General features: G+C 37.8%; 2 protein-coding genes and 2 pseudogenes across 6 annotated transcripts; 2 read left to right on the top strand and 2 right to left on the bottom strand.

Moving 5' to 3' along the window:
• Positions 1-1,043: 1,043 nt before the first annotated feature.
• LOC148699216 (uncharacterized) lies at positions 1,044-3,240 on the bottom strand (annotated as a pseudogene). The gene is made up of 6 exons (XR_015954852.1): positions 3,201-3,240; positions 2,582-2,696; positions 2,381-2,488; positions 2,228-2,296; positions 2,057-2,152; positions 1,044-1,304 (listed from the first exon to the last, which is right to left on the bottom strand). The product of XR_015954852.1 is annotated as an uncharacterized LOC148699216 (transcript).
• Positions 3,241-5,207: 1,967 nt separating this feature from the next.
• LOC137720089 (putative mannitol dehydrogenase) lies at positions 5,208-7,098 on the top strand. The gene is made up of 5 exons (XM_068459100.2): positions 5,208-5,388; positions 5,477-5,590; positions 5,725-6,238; positions 6,360-6,513; positions 6,683-7,098. The coding sequence occupies exons 1-5, from the start codon at positions 5,291-5,293 to the stop codon at positions 6,886-6,888; spliced, it is 1,086 nt and encodes a 361-aa protein (XP_068315201.1). The 5' UTR covers positions 5,208-5,290; the 3' UTR covers positions 6,889-7,098.
• Positions 7,099-7,997: 899 nt separating this feature from the next.
• On the bottom strand, positions 7,998-12,391 carry ELO1 (Paxneb protein-like protein). Of its 4 annotated transcripts, none has more exons than XM_068459099.2 (9): positions 12,226-12,391; positions 10,945-11,157; positions 10,586-10,812; positions 10,412-10,481; positions 10,158-10,314; positions 9,482-9,560; positions 9,073-9,232; positions 8,903-8,994; positions 7,998-8,373 (listed from the first exon to the last, which is right to left on the bottom strand). In XM_068459099.2, the coding sequence occupies exons 2-9, from the start codon at positions 11,075-11,077 to the stop codon at positions 8,206-8,208; spliced, it is 1,086 nt and encodes a 361-aa protein (XP_068315200.1). In that variant the 5' UTR covers positions 11,078-11,157; positions 12,226-12,391; the 3' UTR covers positions 7,998-8,205. The 4 variants fall into 4 exon arrangements, with proteins under 4 accessions (XP_068315200.1, XP_068315198.1, XP_088554623.1 ...); XM_068459097.2 differs by having other exon boundaries at positions 10,945-11,163; positions 12,226-12,363; XM_088698497.1 differs by having other exon boundaries at positions 7,998-8,376; positions 12,226-12,362.
• A 5,074-nt stretch (positions 12,392-17,465) lies between these two features.
• LOC137719854 (alcohol dehydrogenase 9 pseudogene) lies at positions 17,466-18,346 on the top strand (annotated as a pseudogene).
• The last annotated feature ends 288 nt before the right edge of the window (positions 18,347-18,634 follow it).

The raw sequence follows: 18,634 nt of genomic DNA on the forward strand, positions 1-18,634 counted from the left end.
GTTATTATTGGGTTCTTATTGTGTGACCCGATAACGACCCGATTAGTTATCGTGTTGATCCAAAACCCGTTATTTTCATGTCGTTTACATATCATGTTAACGGGTCTTATAAGAAATTGCCATGTCTACCTATCACCAACCAATATCGACAAGCCACCACACCTTTTCCGCCTCTCACCACTCCACCAACACCCAATTTTTTAAATTTCTAATTCTTTATAATGTTCTAATTGATATAAGTTTTCTGATATACTCCAAATTATTAATATAGGATTCTATTAAAATTGACGTGTATTGGATGAAACTTTTAGATTCATAATAGATTGTAGTTATTGTTATGATTATTAGAATATAATTTATGATATTTTTATTGTACTTTGATCATGTGTTAGTTTATATATGTGTGAGTGTTTGTGTGTGTTCCAATACACTTTTAGATTCATAATAGATTGTAGATAATAGTATGATTATTAGAATGTAATTTATGATTTTTTATTTATAGTACTTTGATCATGATACTACTACAAATTTTTACATACATGACACATTTTATGAGTCATGTTAAAAGTTTAATGACGCAAGGGTTTAGCGTCATCTTTGTGGGTGTCATTAAAGATATTTTTTATGACGTTGAAAGAGTGTCATGTATTACTTTTAAGGACGCCTAACAAGCGTCATTGAATTAAGAACTTGTGTCATCTATTACCATTTAAGACATGAAATAAGTGTCATAAACATAGGAATGAGTGTCATGGTATACTAATCATGACACACGCACAATGTTATGCATAGCTTTTAGAGACACATAACAAGCGTCATTGAATTAAAAAAGCATGTCATCTATTTCAATTTGAGATGTAGAATATATGTCATAAATAGAGGAATGAGCGTCATGGTATAGTAAACATGACATATGTATAGCGTCATGTACTATAGCACTGCAGCGTCATTGAATATTACCCATGACACACAAAGCGTGTCATAAATGATTCAATACATGTCCTAAAATATGTATGATGGCATATATAAGAAGACTTACATAATTCATCCAAGAAGCAAGATATTTACCTCAAATTAAACAATATTGCTTCATAAATTTGTAATTCATCCACTACCAAAGTATTACAAAAGACAATATAATGTGTAGAGTTTCCTACTAAACTAAAACTAGTTCACTTAATTTAAATTTCACAAACTAGCTAATCTAGTGTTTCATCTATTGGGATGAAGTCATCAACATACTCAGCCCACTCTATTCTTAATGCATCAATTTCCTGTTGAGTGTATGTAGCTTTTTCTTTGAACTGCAACAAATCACAACCAAAAGAGAACATGTCACGACAAAAACTAATTTCAATCATTTAACTAATAAGGATGTGGTCAATTAGCATCAACTAGCCCAGAAAGAACAAGGGTTCTCTACTCGTATTTTTCGCTAATGTGTTTTTTTTTTTTCACTCGGTATAGAGCTAATAAAACGTCAAGCGGTCCAGCAAAAGATTTAAACTTTAAAGGTCTCATCTTGATGGTAAATAACACCAAGCTCAAACACAAAATGGCTTAACAAAATCAGATCTGAACCTATTTATTTATCACATTCAAACGCAAACTAAAGATAGATTAGCATTACAATTTTATTGAAGACAAAAAATAAATCAAGAATTAGAATCTGAATCCAGACAAGGAAAACAAAAACAAACCCATTGATGACTTGAATCAACTCAATACACGAATACCCATGATGGTTTTGATGAGCTAAAATCCAATTGGGCATCTTTTGGAAGATTCAAAAGTTCCAATTTCTATTGTAATTAACTTTAATTAAACACTACAAATCACGCTAACAACAATCCATCTCATCATCAATAATGTGAACATTCAAGTAATTTAGTATAGTTATGCCGATTTCCTTCATGAGTTGCCAATGATTTGAGTAAAAACCATCATTAGTTGTAAATTAATTTGCCTAAACTATAAATTACACACAAAGAACTAATACTAATAAGATAGTAGCGAATACACCCGCTTAAGTGCTCTTTGTAATAGTAGTACTAACCTTGGTAATAATTGAGCAGTTCGGATCATCAATGATTTCCTTCATGTATTTCATCACATAATATCCACATTCTACAGTTCCTTCTTGCAAAGGGCACTGCATATACAAATAACAAAGTATAAAATGTAAGTTAGTCAGATTAATTTAAAGTCAAAACACAATGTTCCTCACCTTTACTACTTTCCAATTGATATTTTTCAACCCTTTATTCCCTTTTGAGCTTTAAACATCTTCAGTGATCTGCACATAGAGGATAAGAACACATGAATATATTCAAATCTTGAAATGCATGAAATAAGGACAAACGTATATCCAAATACTTACAGTTCAACAATGTCCTTCATTCCAAGATCTATCTGTATCCAATTAAGTGAGTCCATATAATACACTAATTCCTCGTAGGGGTCAATAATATCCAACAACCAATGAAACCTACAAAACATAAATAATTGCATTCTTTATTACACAATGGTCAACTGCTGATTTGTTAGGAACAAAAAAATTCAAACACATAGTACTAATAACCCTTTGTTATACGGAGCAAAAATTAATTGTCCTTTTTTGCAGTTCTGTAATCTAAGAGCCATTGCATTTGATCTTTGTTCCTTTCTGCCGGCCTTTTGAGGGATTCTGCCAGGATCTACAAATCCAAACAATCCATCAAGATTGTTCTTCTAAAACAGTTATATTGATTGATATTAGAATAAAACATATAACGAGATTGCATGAGGGCACAATATATAAACTGTTGTAGGCTAAAGATAAAAAACAGAAGCAGAGCTTATGAGGAGTTTTATCAAACATGTGGTGTGCTATAAACACCAACTCCCACAAGAACACACAATCTAAAGATTTTTTTTTTTTTTGTTTTTTTAAAGGATAAAAGTAATAGTTAATATAATTCAGAATTGGTATTAAGGGGATCACAAAGTTTTTTAAAAAAAAACCAATGATCAATCTCGTTATCCAACATAGCAAATGACAAGGCTAAACTACAATTTGTACAACAACTACTTTAGCAAATGTCAAGGCTAAACTAAAATCTGTCCAGCCACGTAGCTCGGACTAATCAATACAACTTCACAAAAGAGATTAATATAGAAACTATTTTCTAGAAAACCCATAACCATTCCAACAAACTTACCATACACAATTAGGTTTTGAGTGAAATTTGGGGAAAACAATCAATCTGGTTAATGAAGACTGTGGGCGTCCCAGAGAGAGAGAAAGAGAGGGAGAGATAGAAAGACAGTGAGTACTCGCGATGAAGACTGTGTGATGAAGACTGTGGGCGTCCCAGAGAGAGAGAAATAGAGGGAGAGATAGAAAGACAGTGAGTCTTCCGTCTTGAGGAGAAAGAGAGCGTTGATATTTCATTCTCTATCTGGGAGTTGGCTGGGAGTGGGTTGGGTAGTGGAGTGAATGAGTCGTGGGGGCTAAGGAAGTTTTGAGGAATTCACGCAACGCTCTTCTTTTTTATAAATCATTCCCATTGGTTTTTTTAGTTGCGTCATCAATTTATTTTAATAACGTTTTTAATAAAAAAATGTCATTAAAAAATTTAGTAAGTGTCATGAAAGCTCTATTTTGTAGTAGTTAGTTTTTACAATGCCATAGTTCAACTTCAATTTTGGATGGTCCAAATCCTATTCCACAAAGTTCAACTCTAATATTGAGATCACCCGATATTAGAATCTTGGATCCGGCACTGTCTATTAGTGATGTGATACACTATTATATATTCTAAAACAATCAACTATGGCCATGGAAAATGAATAGTTCATCCCCTGCAAATTTAACACGTCTTGTATAATAAAGGACTTGCCATAAATTACTTTCAAATTGTGTCGAATGGGTCATTGATCGTATATTTGTGAAAGCGTCTATAATTCCCGAATTCGGTCACTTCACTTTTACTATTTTGGGTTGGCTAGGAATTAGGCATAGGGTTAGCATCTTCATTTGCACGGTAACATCATTGACAACGACGAGCTGTGTGGCCTCTGTGTGTTCTTCGAGTTCAGTTGTGCAAGACCTAGACAATTACAATACAATCCAAAGTTGTTTTAAATATTACTACCACTAATATATTGGGAAGCAAAACATAATTGGTAATTAATTTCGTTGCGCACCTGTGTCTAGATGTGGACAATTCTTCTTGCCACTGGTGCATCTCCGATATTGACTTCGCTTCTCTTTTGTACTTGTTTTTTACGCTGATTTCCTTTTAACTTCAATTATATCTTTAAGCACCTCCGTTTGAGAACTCCTACCTCCCTCTTCATTTTCTTTTTCTTTTTTCGACCACGGCTATCACTAACCAAAGAGTCTGGCTTTATTCCGAAGAATTTCAACGGTCTCCACATATTGGGCGTGGCATGATTGGTTCAACGGTCTCCACTGTCCATCAAGAATGAAAAATACTTACTAGCCACTTGCGCTAGTAATCATTGATTCACTTTTTGATATTTACTTAAGATGGAATAGAATAATTTATCTAGAAATTAATTTGGTAAATCCAAATTAAAAAGCACCCCTAAAAGCAGCAAATTTTGGGGGAAATGGATTATGTATAATGCTGCCACCAGGAATTCCATGTTCCTCAACATACTACATTGGAAGGATAGGCTCTTTGCATGCTGACTTTTATTATTATTATTATTATTATTATTAATCTTTTAATATAGAAAGTTTTACCGTGCTTTGATAATGGATTGGTTTCTTCTTTTGTATATTTTAAGTATCGCATAAGGTGATAGAACATTTTTACTTCCCAAGTCGAATAACATGTCAAAATATATTCGATGATCCCAAACACTTCAATGGATTTCGAACTCAAACATTTACTTGCTTTTTATCATACCAACCTATTAGATGGTTTGTATGATGACTTTAATATAAAATGATTTCATTGTTTTTTGTCAGTAGTAGAACATAATGATTAAGGGTCAGGCAACTTTTAAATGGAGATCGGTATTAGCGTAAGCCATTACGTAGTGGCAATGGAATGACGTCAGCAAACCATTTGGAAAGTTCAAAGAGAAACGGAATATTTAGAAGACCCGCTTTTGAGTTATGATTTCGCTCATCCGGTATGTCATCCCAGCCAAACTCCATGTACATATAAATAGCACCCAGCCCCTCCCCAAATCTAGCAATTCCCACTCTCTCTCTCTCTCTCTCTCTCTCTCGTTCTACTGGCCAAAGCTCAGATACAAATTAATCAAGGGAAAAATGGTGATGTCTACAGAACAAGAACACCCCAAGAAAGCCTTTGGTTGGGCTGCCAGGGATTCATCTGGCGTTTTCTCTCCCTTCAAATTCTCAAGAAGGTCAGTATTAATACAAACTTCATCATCGAGTTCTTGTTTAATCAATCTTTTTATACGTTCTCTGAAAATTGCGTTCTTTTGGTTGCAGAGAAACGGGCGATAATGATGTGATGTTCAAAGTGTTATACTGTGGGATATGTCATTCGGACGTCCACATGGCCAAGAACGAATGGGGAATTTCTACCTATCCATTGGTTCCCGGGTACATACTAAACTTTCATTTTAAATGCTACAAGTACTGATGCCAAATAGTACATTGTAGAATGAACACATATGTAAGTATCTGAATTTGGATTTGGTATCCAAAACTAATGGAATATGAACTGGACAATGCAGACATGAAATTGTTGGTGTAGTGACGGAGGTAGGGAGCAGAGTACAAAAATTCAATGTCGGAGACAAGGTAGGTGTTGGAAGCATGGTGGGATCATGTACATCTTGTGAAAATTGTACCAACAATCTTGAAAATTACTGCCCCGAATGGATAATCACTTTTGGTGCCAAGTACTACGACGGAACCCCCACATATGGAGGTTACTCTGACATCATGGTGGCCAATGAGCACTTTGTAGTCCGTATCCCAGAAACCCTTCCCCTTGATGCAGCGGCTCCTCTTCTATGTGCGGGGATTACAACTTACAGCCCCTTGAGATATTTCGGACTTGACAAACCCGGTATGCATGTTGGTGTGGTGGGTTTAGGCGGTCTAGGCCATGTGGCTGTCAAGTTTGCTAAGGCTATGGGGGTTAAGGTGACTGTCATCAGTACCTCCCCTAATAAGAAAGAAGAAGCAATTGAACATCTCTGTGCTGATTCGTTTTTGGTCAGCCGCGATGAAGATCAGATGCAGGTAAGATGATTATTAATTTAAACAAGTTTGTGCATGTAGTGATTCAAGTTTATTTGAAGTGTGTAGGGGTGACTGACCTTTTTCTTGTTTTTATTTTTTATTTTTTGTGTGGATTTTTTAGGCTGCCATTGGCACATTGGATGGTATCATTGACACGGTTTCTGCAGTCCACCCTCTATTGCCTTTGATTGGTTTGTTGAAGTCTCACGGAAAGCTAGTGATGGTTGGAGCACTAGAGAAGCCTCTTGAGCTTCCAGTTTTTCCTTTGCTCGTGGGTAAGCATGCATAAAAAATAATGCATCGACATGTTTACTTTTGTTTCCTCTATACAACGATTTATTCCCACTGCGGGATGTAGGATTTGTGGTATGAAGTGTTTACTTTTTAAACTTTGGAATGTCTTCGGCGGCAACTTGTTTACAAGAGTGCATTTTGCAATTGCAGGAAGGAAGATAGTAGCTGGGAGTGGCATTGGGGGCATGAAGGAGACGCAAGAGATGATTGATTTCGCAGCCAAGCACAGCATAACAGCTGATATTGAGGTTATCCCAATGGATTATGTGAACATTGCCATGGAGCGCCTTCTTAAAGGAGATGTCAGATATCGATTTGTCATCGATATTGGAAACACATTGAAGTCTACCTTGTAGATTTTGCATCGATGCATGGTACAAATGATGCCCCTTGGGAGATCGAATGGAAATCGAGTTCGCATTCAAGCTGTCGCTTTTTCGGGTTTTTTCCCCTTTCTTTTCTGAAGAATGGTTCTGGTTTTTTTTTTATGTTTTATGTCACATTATGAGCGGAATGTATTGATGTATTTTGAATTAATGAATAAACAAGATTATGATCTTTATAAACGGTCAGTCATCCGGAAGCAAAATGGTGCTCGTGTTGGTAACTATTCTAGTGATCTCACTTTAGATTCTTCAAGAACTTGATCAACCAAGTCCTAGACGTACTCCTAGCAAAGAAGAGACTTTAAGTGTCTTCGAGTTTATATTTTCCTTGCGGGATTAGGATTAAGTGATCAGCAAAACTAAACTCTCTTTTGGATTTTCAACGACACCGTTTGTTTGACATAAGTGAGTAAAATGAGAATTAATATGTTCAACCCGCCATCATTTTTTTTTTGGATTTTCAATGACACAATTTGTTTGCTATGGCACCATATTGATTCGTAATTTTAACTTTTGACGGCTCACACGATATAACTTTAAGAAATTCTTCCAACCACCACTCAAAGCTCTTGGTCTTTTCCGTTTTTCAGGAATCCACAACCCCATACCGTTGTTTGATTAATTATTCACTCCTAACAAAGGAGCAAACATCAACCCCTACACATTGTGTTGGATGCAGTGTCAAACACAATCACATCACCAAAATGGTCAAAACCACGTCTTGACTTAGCATCCGCCTAAAAGAAATTGTCTAGTATTCCACATTCGTCAATCTCCATTTTGAAATAGTATGACTCGATTTTATCTTTCTCGTCCTCAAAATGCTGCCAAGCAACTTAACAAAATAAACCCCACCTTGCCAACAGAAGAGTCGCCAGGCCTAGACGAGGACATCCATTCAAAGACATCCGCTGCAAAGGCACCCGTCAAAATGGAATGAATCAGACCCCGACCGGGCACTGGGACTTCTATGGGGCGGGTGGGCGACATGGGAGGCTCTCTCTGGAGAGAATGTTGCTCAAAGAAGATGGGTGTTGTAGCAAATACTAATACATCCATTGAACTAAGTAAACACAAACTTGTAAAACACGACCTGTTGAAACATTGATCAGAGAAATAAACAACTCCGAAATTCTAATTCTTGCTATTGCTTTCGCTAAAACAAAACATTTTGTAGAAACACAAGGAGCTATTTGCCATCATGGTTGATGGCTGACTCTTAGAGTTGAGTTAACAAGCTGAATTTTTTTATCAGTGACATCTCAAAAGAGGAATATAAGTAGGGAGTTAAAAATCAAGAGCCCCAGTTTTGGAGGAGACAGAACAACTACCCGAAGTGCCATACGAACTCCCACTTGAACCATCGATTGGGGCTTGGTTTAGACATTCTAAAACCATAAACCTCCGCCTTTTCAACTTCATTGAGTACGTTGTTGCCTCAAGGATCACAGGAACCTGCTGACACAGTAGAAACCATGAATAATAAAACACATAAGCAACAGTACAGCAAAGGAAGTCGATTTCCAAATCAGTTATTCCATTTGAACCCCTTCTATTCTAATTTTAACATCTTGAGTTTTCATAACATCTTAAATCCAACATAGATTGGCTACTCTAAGTGAAACAATGTGGCTGCAAGATGAAGAAAAAAACATGATACGGGGATAAAAGGTTGGCTTCGTAGCGGTAACAAGGAGTGGGCTACAACAGCGAGGCACAACGCCAGACGGTGGTGTTGTAAGAGGGGAGTGCAAAGGCCCCCTATAATATGGGTGTGCGAGCGTTTAATCTAAGTTAACAGGAAAAGCTATAGTACCAAAGCAATTCTAAGGATGACTGGATGGTGGGTCATGCAGGTGCATGTTTACAAATTCATGGCAAGTGCATAAATGCTATTCATTTTTGCAACAAAAAAAAGAAAAAGGAGAGACAGAAATTGATTCATACAGTTTTAGATCTTGGTAGAAGTACAGTCTTGCAGTACCTGTGTGTTAATCTGTGCTACCTTGTGCACATTGAGAAGCCCTACCATGTCCTGGTAACCAGTAAGGAGCTTTTCCAATTCCTTGTCCTCGTCTGAATGGATGATTCATGTGGATTATTATTGGAGAAATATTTGACAGTGCAAAAACAAGTGTGAACACAGATATTAACCTGGAATTGCTTTGACTGACAGCAAGGTGTCTGCCATGTGCTGCCATCTTATAGAGAAGGATGGCAAAAGAAGACTAGGTGGAAATGTCACAACAGCAACTGCATTTGAAGATCTGACCATGGCTCTTAGAGATCTAAGAAAGGAAAGCATGTCCCATTCCTGCAATGCGACATTACTACGCTCAACTTAAGTAGTATATTCATCATGCTTCCGGCATAAAATTCCAAGGACTTTGATATAACAAGGAAATGTCGTTATCTATCATATTATTCTAATAAAAGTTTTCGAAAAGGAGAAGGCATACAAACTCCTAACAACAAAACTGCAGAGCAAAGGAACCAAGAAGCGGGTGTAAATCAGAGGCCCCATGCAATTAAAACGGTAAGAGCAAATAGCAGGGCCACAAACCATGTCGGTATATTCACACTGTGGAGCACAGAATGATTGAATTGCAATACGACCAACGGAAGAAATGCTGCCATCACTTCTGCATATTCAGCCAAAAGAAGGGAGAAAATGTTAAGACCAAGTATAAAAACAAATTGAATAAAATAAAAACACATACAACCATGACCATCCGAAAAGACTTACGGATGGCCTCATTACAAGCCAATTAGTGAGGTTTTAATGAGAACTCTTAAGGACTCGAATTAAAAAAATTATACAAGAGGTCTTTAAAAATAAATAAGAAACCAATTAATCACAAAATCAGGTGGCGAACTCACGTGTTTTTAAGATAAGAGAGGTCATAACTTATAAACATAGTTGGCAACTAAATAAAGGTATGCAATAATTTCTTTCCTTGTATAAGCTACCAAAATCGGCCACCAAAGCCATTTCTATTTAAAGAATTTATATCAGACACAGGGTGGCTGCAATCTTTTATCCTCCTCACCCAAACCATTGAACCAAATTACACATGCACAAGCACACAAAAAAAACTTAGACTCACTAAATAGTAAATATTCGTGTCCACTATGAACAAAGCTAGTTTGACATTGTGAGAAACCAACTTCTATGCATTTAATTTCACCAAGCTATAAGTAACCTTTAGGCAGGAAAGCATAAGAGTACAGTACTCCACCTTGGAAATTGAGATAAAAAGGTTGCACAACGGTCATGAAGGGTAATCAGATTTGGAGAATCTTGAATGCTAACGCAATCTATACGCTTGCCGCTTAAAAATTTCCTTTCTAAGGGCTTCCGCAAGTCAAACTCACTGCAGAACTCATGTTTTCCATCTGGACAACAACATAACAAACTGCTCTTGAAATCTAAACCAGCCATGAGCCAACAAGACATATTTTGCACTAGATAAAATAAGAACAAACTTGCCACCTCTATCAACACTCTGTTGATTTTCACCAAAATACTTTTTATATTGCCAAGCTATCCTCAACCCTTTCTCCTGAAATTTTAGAAGAATATAGGAGAATTAATTTCTTAATGTTCACCCAACAAACCAAACTATTGAACAAATATGTGTACAGAAGAGCTGAAGAAGAGAACAACCTCATCAGGATCTCGATGACTAGACTTGTCATCTTTGGGTACCGCTGGGCTAGGCAAAGTACCAAGAAATTGCCGGGGTTCCTTGGATGGGCTTGCATAGAGAAGGGGTTGGTTGTGGACGAGTCCTTGAGACATAAAACTCCTAAGCAAAAGCATATGATGGGGTGCTTCTGCATCTTCCATCACCATAACTAGGCTTCCTAGAGAAAACCCACCACCTAAAATCTCTACAGACCAAAGACAGCAGTATAAAGATTTTCTAAATAAGATTATACTAATACAAAAAGAAATAATATCCGACCTAATCACTCCATCTCAGTTTAACAAATTCCAATTTGATGTTATAGATAGAAGATTACTGTCAAGGTCTGGTATCCCTGATGAAATAAACATTGTGCCATTGGGACCATGCTTTAGTCCAGGGATTTGTTGTGAGTTTGCAGCCAGAAAGTTCCGAGAGAAGCTACTTGTCCGTATCTTGGTCGCAGACATGGCTGCAGAAACACTATCTACCGCTCTCAATTAACAGCTCCCAAATATCAGGAGATGAAGATTGTGCCTGTCCTGATTACCTGCAGCTAAGATTTGCAGGAAGCAAAAATTTTCAGAAATGTTATCAGATATATAATAAACGTCACTGAATGACATAAGTAACAGCTACATGAACATAGAGTTTCGTGTTGAATCTTTACAAGAGGACTTACAACCACATAGAGACCATCCTCATCAAGAAAGTTGGAACTCTTATATTTGATAACTCAGAGCATTAACCCAGGTACTACAATGGGATTCCATCCAAAGGTCTTACATTCCACCTATAGGCTAATACTAAAACTTTATGGACTCATTTGATGTTTATGATTGGGTTGGCTCGGACAATTCACTAGATTCAATGAATGTTGAAGACAAATATGGATGTCAAATTGCATATTTTGTCCAAGACTCCAAGTGAAGGTACAAGATGGGGAAGCCATGATGAAAACTCGTCCCTCTCAATCCTACCATTTTTGTGAGGATTAGGAGAATAGTTTTCTTAATGACTTCTCCATCTTCTTCCTTCATTTGGACAAAACATGCAAGTTGGAATCCAAATTTTCATTCTGACATTCACTGACTTTAGTGGCTTGTGCAAGCCAAGCCAATCTTCAAACAAGGCCTATAAGAAAAGCTCAGATTTCATCTCTTCAGGTATTGCTCTAATGCTAAAGCTATCAGGGATTCTGTGTCTAGTGCTACAACCACGTAGAGAGAACATTTTTTCAACAAGAACAACCACCAGCCAACCGCATAAGTAAAAACCAAAGGGACATATAGTACCATGTCAAATCCTACCGACAAAAGGACATAAAACCACCCCGAGACCCTTTTCGAGAAGAATGCTGGAGTTCTAGTATTTCTACTTCTAGTAGTATGTAATAACTTAAAGCATTACAATTTGATTCCAACCAAAAGGGTTTAACAAAAGGAATCCCTATTTCCAGCATAAGGTACGCCTAATCTATCAAGTTCCTTCTATCAAACAGTTGGTGTGCACAGCAATCTAAACCAGACTCGGATATACATACACACAGAGAGACAGATATACATACATACATATATATATATATATATGGAGGTAAATTAAACTTCAGGAGTCTCACTCGGCCTTCTGTTCTTGGGGACTTCAATTCGACGTCCACTCCGATCAGTTGGTTGATTCCTTCGCTTTGCTTTCGCTTCTCGCTCGAAAAAGATGAGTCAGCAAAACCCCACGGTGTTGAACTAAGCATCGTCCCTGTGGGATGTTATTGACTTTTGAGACCGTTCAAGAAGCCCAACATTGTAACATTCAGCCCATGTACTCCGGCCCATTCGTATTCCCTACTTTTCTTATTTATTTATTTTTATTTAAGTTTTTGATAAAAATTAATTTTTAATTCAAGTGGCTTCGTAAGAGTAACTCCAACATTACAAAGGCCCCCTAGGGCAACTTACTATTGAATCCCCCCAGTGAACAGTAACTGCCTTTTGCATTTCCACCCCTAAACTGAATAGTCATGGTAATAGGCAATAAAATATTAATATTTTTTATTTTATAAAATAATACAAAATAATTTTATTTATAATTTCGGATAAGATTTTTCATTGTTCTCATTGTGGCACGTGTCATTATCCGATAAGATAATTTTTGGTGATAGATTTCAATAAGATTTTTATTCAATACCGTTGTGCCACATGTCGTTACCTTTTCAGAATCGTTAAGGATATATTTCCAATAAGATTTTTAACGAATCACGTCGCGCCACATGTCACAATCTGTTTACAATATTTAAGGATAGATTTCGATCAAATTTTTAACGAATGACGGCATGCCATGTGACATTATCTACAACCTAATCCTTTCTTTTTCCTCTATATAACCCACTATCCATCCTAAGAAATCACACACCAAAATCAAAATCTCTGTCATTGTTCGTAGTTTCTGCTTCCTTCTTACAATGTCTTCTTTAAGGATGTTGTGGGATATCGATGAGCAAGAGAAAGAATTGTTTAAGCAAGGAGAAGAAATGTTCAATCTCCAAGTGGGCGAAAATGACATGGAAGAGGAAGGGGATGAGGAGCGTAGAAGGAGAGATGATGAAGCAAGAAGCTAAAGAGCTTCACATTCCGGTCGAGTCATCCAAGCTGTGGTTTAGATGTCCAGGCCCAACCGTTTGCAAACATTGATAGAAGCAAGCAACGACGAGATACAGATCTTTTGGACGATTATTTTGTACGTAACAGTGCATTCCTTGACATGTACTTTAGACGTCGTTTTAGAATAGAACGACATTTGTTCAACAAAATCATGATTGCAGTTTGCAACCATGATTCTTACTTTGTGCAAAAGAAGGATGCGTTTGGTGTTATGGATCTCTTTCTTGAGCAAAAAATTACTGCTGCCTTGCGGATGCTTGCATATGGAACATTTACAGACTAAGTGGATGAGATAGCGAGGATGGGGAAATCAATCATTCTTGAGTCCCTGATGAGGTTTTGCTCCGCAATCGAATTTATCTACACCACAGAGTACCTCCGGAGACCTACTAAGATGGACTTGCAAAGGCTTCTGAAGAAGGGCCAGATGCAGGGTTTTCCTGGGATGATTGGAAGCACCGACTGTATGCACTGGAACTAGAAAAACTGTCCAAGTGCATGGCAATGAGCCTATGGGGACAGAAAATGAGCAAAAAGTATCATTTTAGAGGCGGTGGCATCATTTAATACGTGAATTTGGCAGGCTTTTTTGGATGTTCCGGGAGCTCAAAATGACCTCAATGTCCTTACCCAATCCCCAGTGTTCAACGATGTCCTACAAGGAAAAGCACCAAGAGTCACGTATTAGGTCAACGGACATAAGTACCATGGGCCATACTACCTAGCAGACGACATTTACCCAAGGTGGTCATCGTTTGTCAAAATAGTGTGACGTCCGTTAAGTGCAAAGGAAAAACACTTTGCAAGCTGTCAAGAGGGGTGTAGGAAGGATGTTGGAGCGTTGTTTTGGTATCCTCCAAGCTCGTTGGGCGATTGTCAGAGGTGCTGCCAGAATGTTTGATTTAGAGTCAATTTGATCCATCATAATGACGTGCATCATTCTTCATAACATGATTGTGGAAGATGAGTATGATTATGATACTGTTGATAAATATGAGTTAGACATGATGAACAATTCTAGAACATAAATATATTGTGTTCATGACGCCACTAAAGAACCTGTGCAACACGAGCCATTACAAAAAGATGGACGTTACAATGAAAGGCTCATTCAACGATATACTACATTTTACGACCCATATATGCACACTGCCCGGCAAATTGACTTGATAGAGCACCAGTGAATATTCACCTTGCCGAGCAAGTTCTTCCATACATTTTGCATAATCATTCTTGGAAGAACTTCCTTTTCTCTTTAAAGCCTTCTTACCTTGAGGCCTAATTAGATAACGAGTCAACCCCGATGCTTGTTCAGGGGGCGTTTCCGGCACTTCTTCTGTGTCTGTTTCATGAACATGCGAGACATGATTGGGCGTAGAATGTAGAGGGGTACTGTTCATGACAACTTCTGGACTAACATGCACAACTCTGAATTTAGGACAATCTTTGACAATATTCCAACATGCCCACTGGGTGAAAGATTTGTTTTTGTTTTTGGTTTTGGCATTATACCAAGTTTATGCTTGAAGTGTCTACACAATGCGGGAGAAGAAATAATTATAATCAAAGTAGCTAATGTAAATTGGGGTATAGTACAAACAAATAAATAATATATTGTTACCTAATATGTCCCCACTTCGAAGATTACTACTAGCTTATGCCAAGGCGTCTCTCCAAAGACTAAATGATTAGCTGAGTATTCTACAACTACTGGATATCGATTCCTTGGTTCTTTTCCTACCAATTTTCTCAAGAAAATTGGTATGAATAAGACTCCACATTTCTCACAACTACATCTCATTACCTGTAATCGGATCATAAGTAACTTCAACCCAGCTATAACACAACGTAACATTTTTAATAAGCGTCCAATTCATACTTGCATCATTAGTCATTTTATTGGAAACCAATTGGATTGAAACTTTGAGAGAAAGATTGGAATGTGGTTGAAAGTATTTGAGAAAATATGAAATTGTGGTGTAAGGGAGAAGATAATGAGAATGTATTTATAGAAAAGTAAAATCATTCTTTTTTATTTTTTTATTTTTTATTAATTTTTAACAACTTAATTAATTTCTGCCTTTGGATTTAAAAAAATTTCAAATCCAACCCTCCAGATTGTGGCACGTGGCACAATGGTAACATTTCTGAAATTTTTTATTTTTATTTTTAAAGGCAAATAACATGGACCATTGATTTGAAATTCAACGGCTGTTATTGTGCCACGTCGTCTAGCCGTTAGGGCGATGTTTGAATTTTTTTTTTTAAATTTATCTGTTGAAATCCAATGAATGACGTCGCGCCACGTGGGCCCCACCAACGGTAAAGTTGTTGGTGACGTGCCCCCACGCGCACGAGAATGACACACGTCTGAAGCAACTTTTTTATTATCGTGGCTGACGTCACCCTAACGTCAGCCATGCATCACCTGGCCCTCAGGCTCTCGGGTTGTGGATTCGCGCCTGGCCTGTCCATCGAGCTTCCCCTGTGCCCAATCGCCCGCGTGGGCTGGAGCAAGGGAGGGAGGTTATTGGGTGTTTTGGGTTGCCTGTCCACTGGGATAAAGCCTCTGGTGGAGTTGCTCTAAGAGTCCGTTTTTGGTCACCCCCTTCTGACCTAAAGTAACCTTACTCTCACTTCAACAATCTCACCACGTGTCTAAAACACCAACCATAATTATTCTATACTCTAATTATTTCTATGACGTACAAGGCAAAATCCTAGTAGCTGTTTTCCCCCATTCTCTTGCTTGTGCAACCAGTTCCATCTCCCCATCGCCGACAGCGACGACCGACTGTTATTGCTTTCTCTCATTTTGTCGTCTCTTTCTAGTAGTGATGACTCTGGCCTTTTTTTTTTATGTATCTGGTCGTCGGTTTCAAAGGTCAAGGCCTGTTTTCCCAGCGTTCATCGCTGTTTCCCGGCGTTCTTCGCCGTTTTGGCTTCTTCACTTATAATCCCAATCTTGCGGGCCTCATTTTTCAACCCTAAACACTCATACTCTTCCATCTTCTTCATTTACTCCTCCTTACATGCCTTTCCTTCCATAGCCTTTGCTCAAAACTAGGAGCGACTCACCTATTTTGGCCATCAAATCTAAACCTTCCCTTCACAGCTTCGCCCCCGATTGGCATGCAGAAAAATCAAGGTCAAGCATTCTACGGCTTAGCCCAAAGCGAGCGTGTTTTAGATGCCCCCTTAGCCCCAATCCCTTTCCTTTTGTTTTTGCTTTCGGTTCTCTTTTCTAGGGCTTGTGTTAGGGGTTAAAAAATGGTGATTCTTTTCCGGTGTGGCTGTTTTGGTGGCGAAATTTGGTTGGGGAGTTCTCTTTGTTGCGGGTTGGAAATTTTTTTGATGCGATACCTTCGTTGAATTCAACGTGGAGTTGGTTTTCTTCAGACGACTACCCTTGTGGTTGCTGGCGGGGTGGTTGTGTCAACTCCTGCGGTGGATTTCTGACTGTGCAAGATAGGATTTAGGGTTTTTTTTATTTTTGATATTATGCCCTTTTGTTGTTTGGGGCTTTGGCTATCCCCAATTGTGTTGGGTTTATTTGTTGTACTTGGTTTTGTGTCATTGTCTTTCAATGAAAATGTTTTATTTTTGACCAAAAGAAAAAAAAAACACTTACCGTTTGTACTTTCTATAATATATCCTTGTTAAATATTTGATTGAAATATTTGATATATAATTTCTCCTCTTCCTCCTCCACCGGCTATACCATCAACAACTCAAACAATATAAGAAACAAAACAAAAAAAACCAAAAAGAACTGCAGCTTCGCAAAATTCAAAGAAGCAGTAGCGCGTCATCAAAGTTACAGAATTTTCTCACTAGGAAAAACTTACTATATGTCATATACTAATCAACAAAAGAGTCGTCCAATTGACTTGGTCAACTTATGGTCTTTATTCTTTGGCTTGAGGAAGGTTGAATAGGAGAATAAAATAAAAAATGTCCGCCGACCTGAATTAGCCATCACTGCTGACTCACAAATTCGGAAGCATGTATATATTTTCGTTTACTGTTGCATTTCTTGCATGTCACCCAACCACACAGTATATATACGTTCGCAAACCCCCAACAAAGACACACCACAAAACTCTAACGCAGCTAAACTGAACAAACTCTTCGTGATTTCAATACTTTCGATCTCCCTTGACATTAGCTCTCAAATACAGAGATACACAATATCTTAAACATAATGTCTCAAGAAATATCAGTTGCAGAAGAGCAAGCAGTGAAAGCCTATGGATGGGCTACTAGAGATTCCACACGAGTTCTCTCCCCTTTCCACTTCACCAGGAGGTACTCGATTATCTACATTGGTGATCAAATTTTGTTCACCAACTAATATCATAGTTTTTCATCTTTACTGTTCATTTATGACGATGTGTAGTGGCATATCATTTGGTGACAAATTTGACAACTCTAGCATTATTGATGCATAAGATATACAACTTTCATTAGTAGTAACGAGTTTTCTTCATGTTTGTTTCTTTTTATATTGCAGAACCGCTGATAATAATGACATCAGCATCAAGATACTATCTTGTGGAATTTGCCACTCGGACCTTCACTTTGCTAAGGACGAAGTTGGAATGACTATTTATCCCATCGTCCCAGGGTAAACACCTACATTCGTTACCTAATATATTATCTCGATTAATTAGCTGACTTTGAGTACTTTTTCTTTTTGTTATTAATATTTACATCATAATTTTTTGTAGGCATGGGATTGTAGGCGAAGTGACAAAGGTTGGGTGCAATGTCACAAAGTTCAAAGTAGGAGACATAGCTGGAGTTGGGTGCATGGTGGGTTCATGTCGCTCATGTGACAACTGCACACAGGACTCGGAAAATTACTGCCCCAAAATGGTGTGGACGTACAACAATCCTAACATAGACGGACCAAGAACATTTGGTGGATACTCCAGCAAGTTAGTAGTTGATGAACACCTTGCAGTCCTAATCCCAGAAAACTTGTCGTTGCAAGGTACTGCTCCCATGCTCAGTGCCAGGATCATAGTTTACAGCCCGATGAGATAATTTGGACTCATGGAGCTTGGTAAGCACTTGTGTTAAATTTTAGGTAGACAAGCCATGGGCCCACTCTAACAATACCGATAATATCCCCACTTGGCCACCTGCTCAATCCGTCAAGTGTGGGGTTTTATTGCAAAAGGCCTCGGTGTTAGTTAGAATAGGGTAATTCTATGTAAAGGGCTTGTTATCAAGCCTTCTGGCTGATGTGGGATAGAGAAATTCTAACTTTCCCCCGCACCTAAGTATCACTCTACTTAAGCTTTACTTGTGTAATTAATTAATTTATTTTACTAAAAATATGACTTTAACCCTTGAAACTCAATTCCC

This window comes from Pyrus communis, chromosome 1 (genome assembly GCF_041283825.1).
Source record: "Pyrus communis isolate YQ-2024b chromosome 1, ASM4128382v1, whole genome shotgun sequence".
NCBI classification, from domain to species: domain Eukaryota; kingdom Viridiplantae; phylum Streptophyta; class Magnoliopsida; order Rosales; family Rosaceae; genus Pyrus; species Pyrus communis.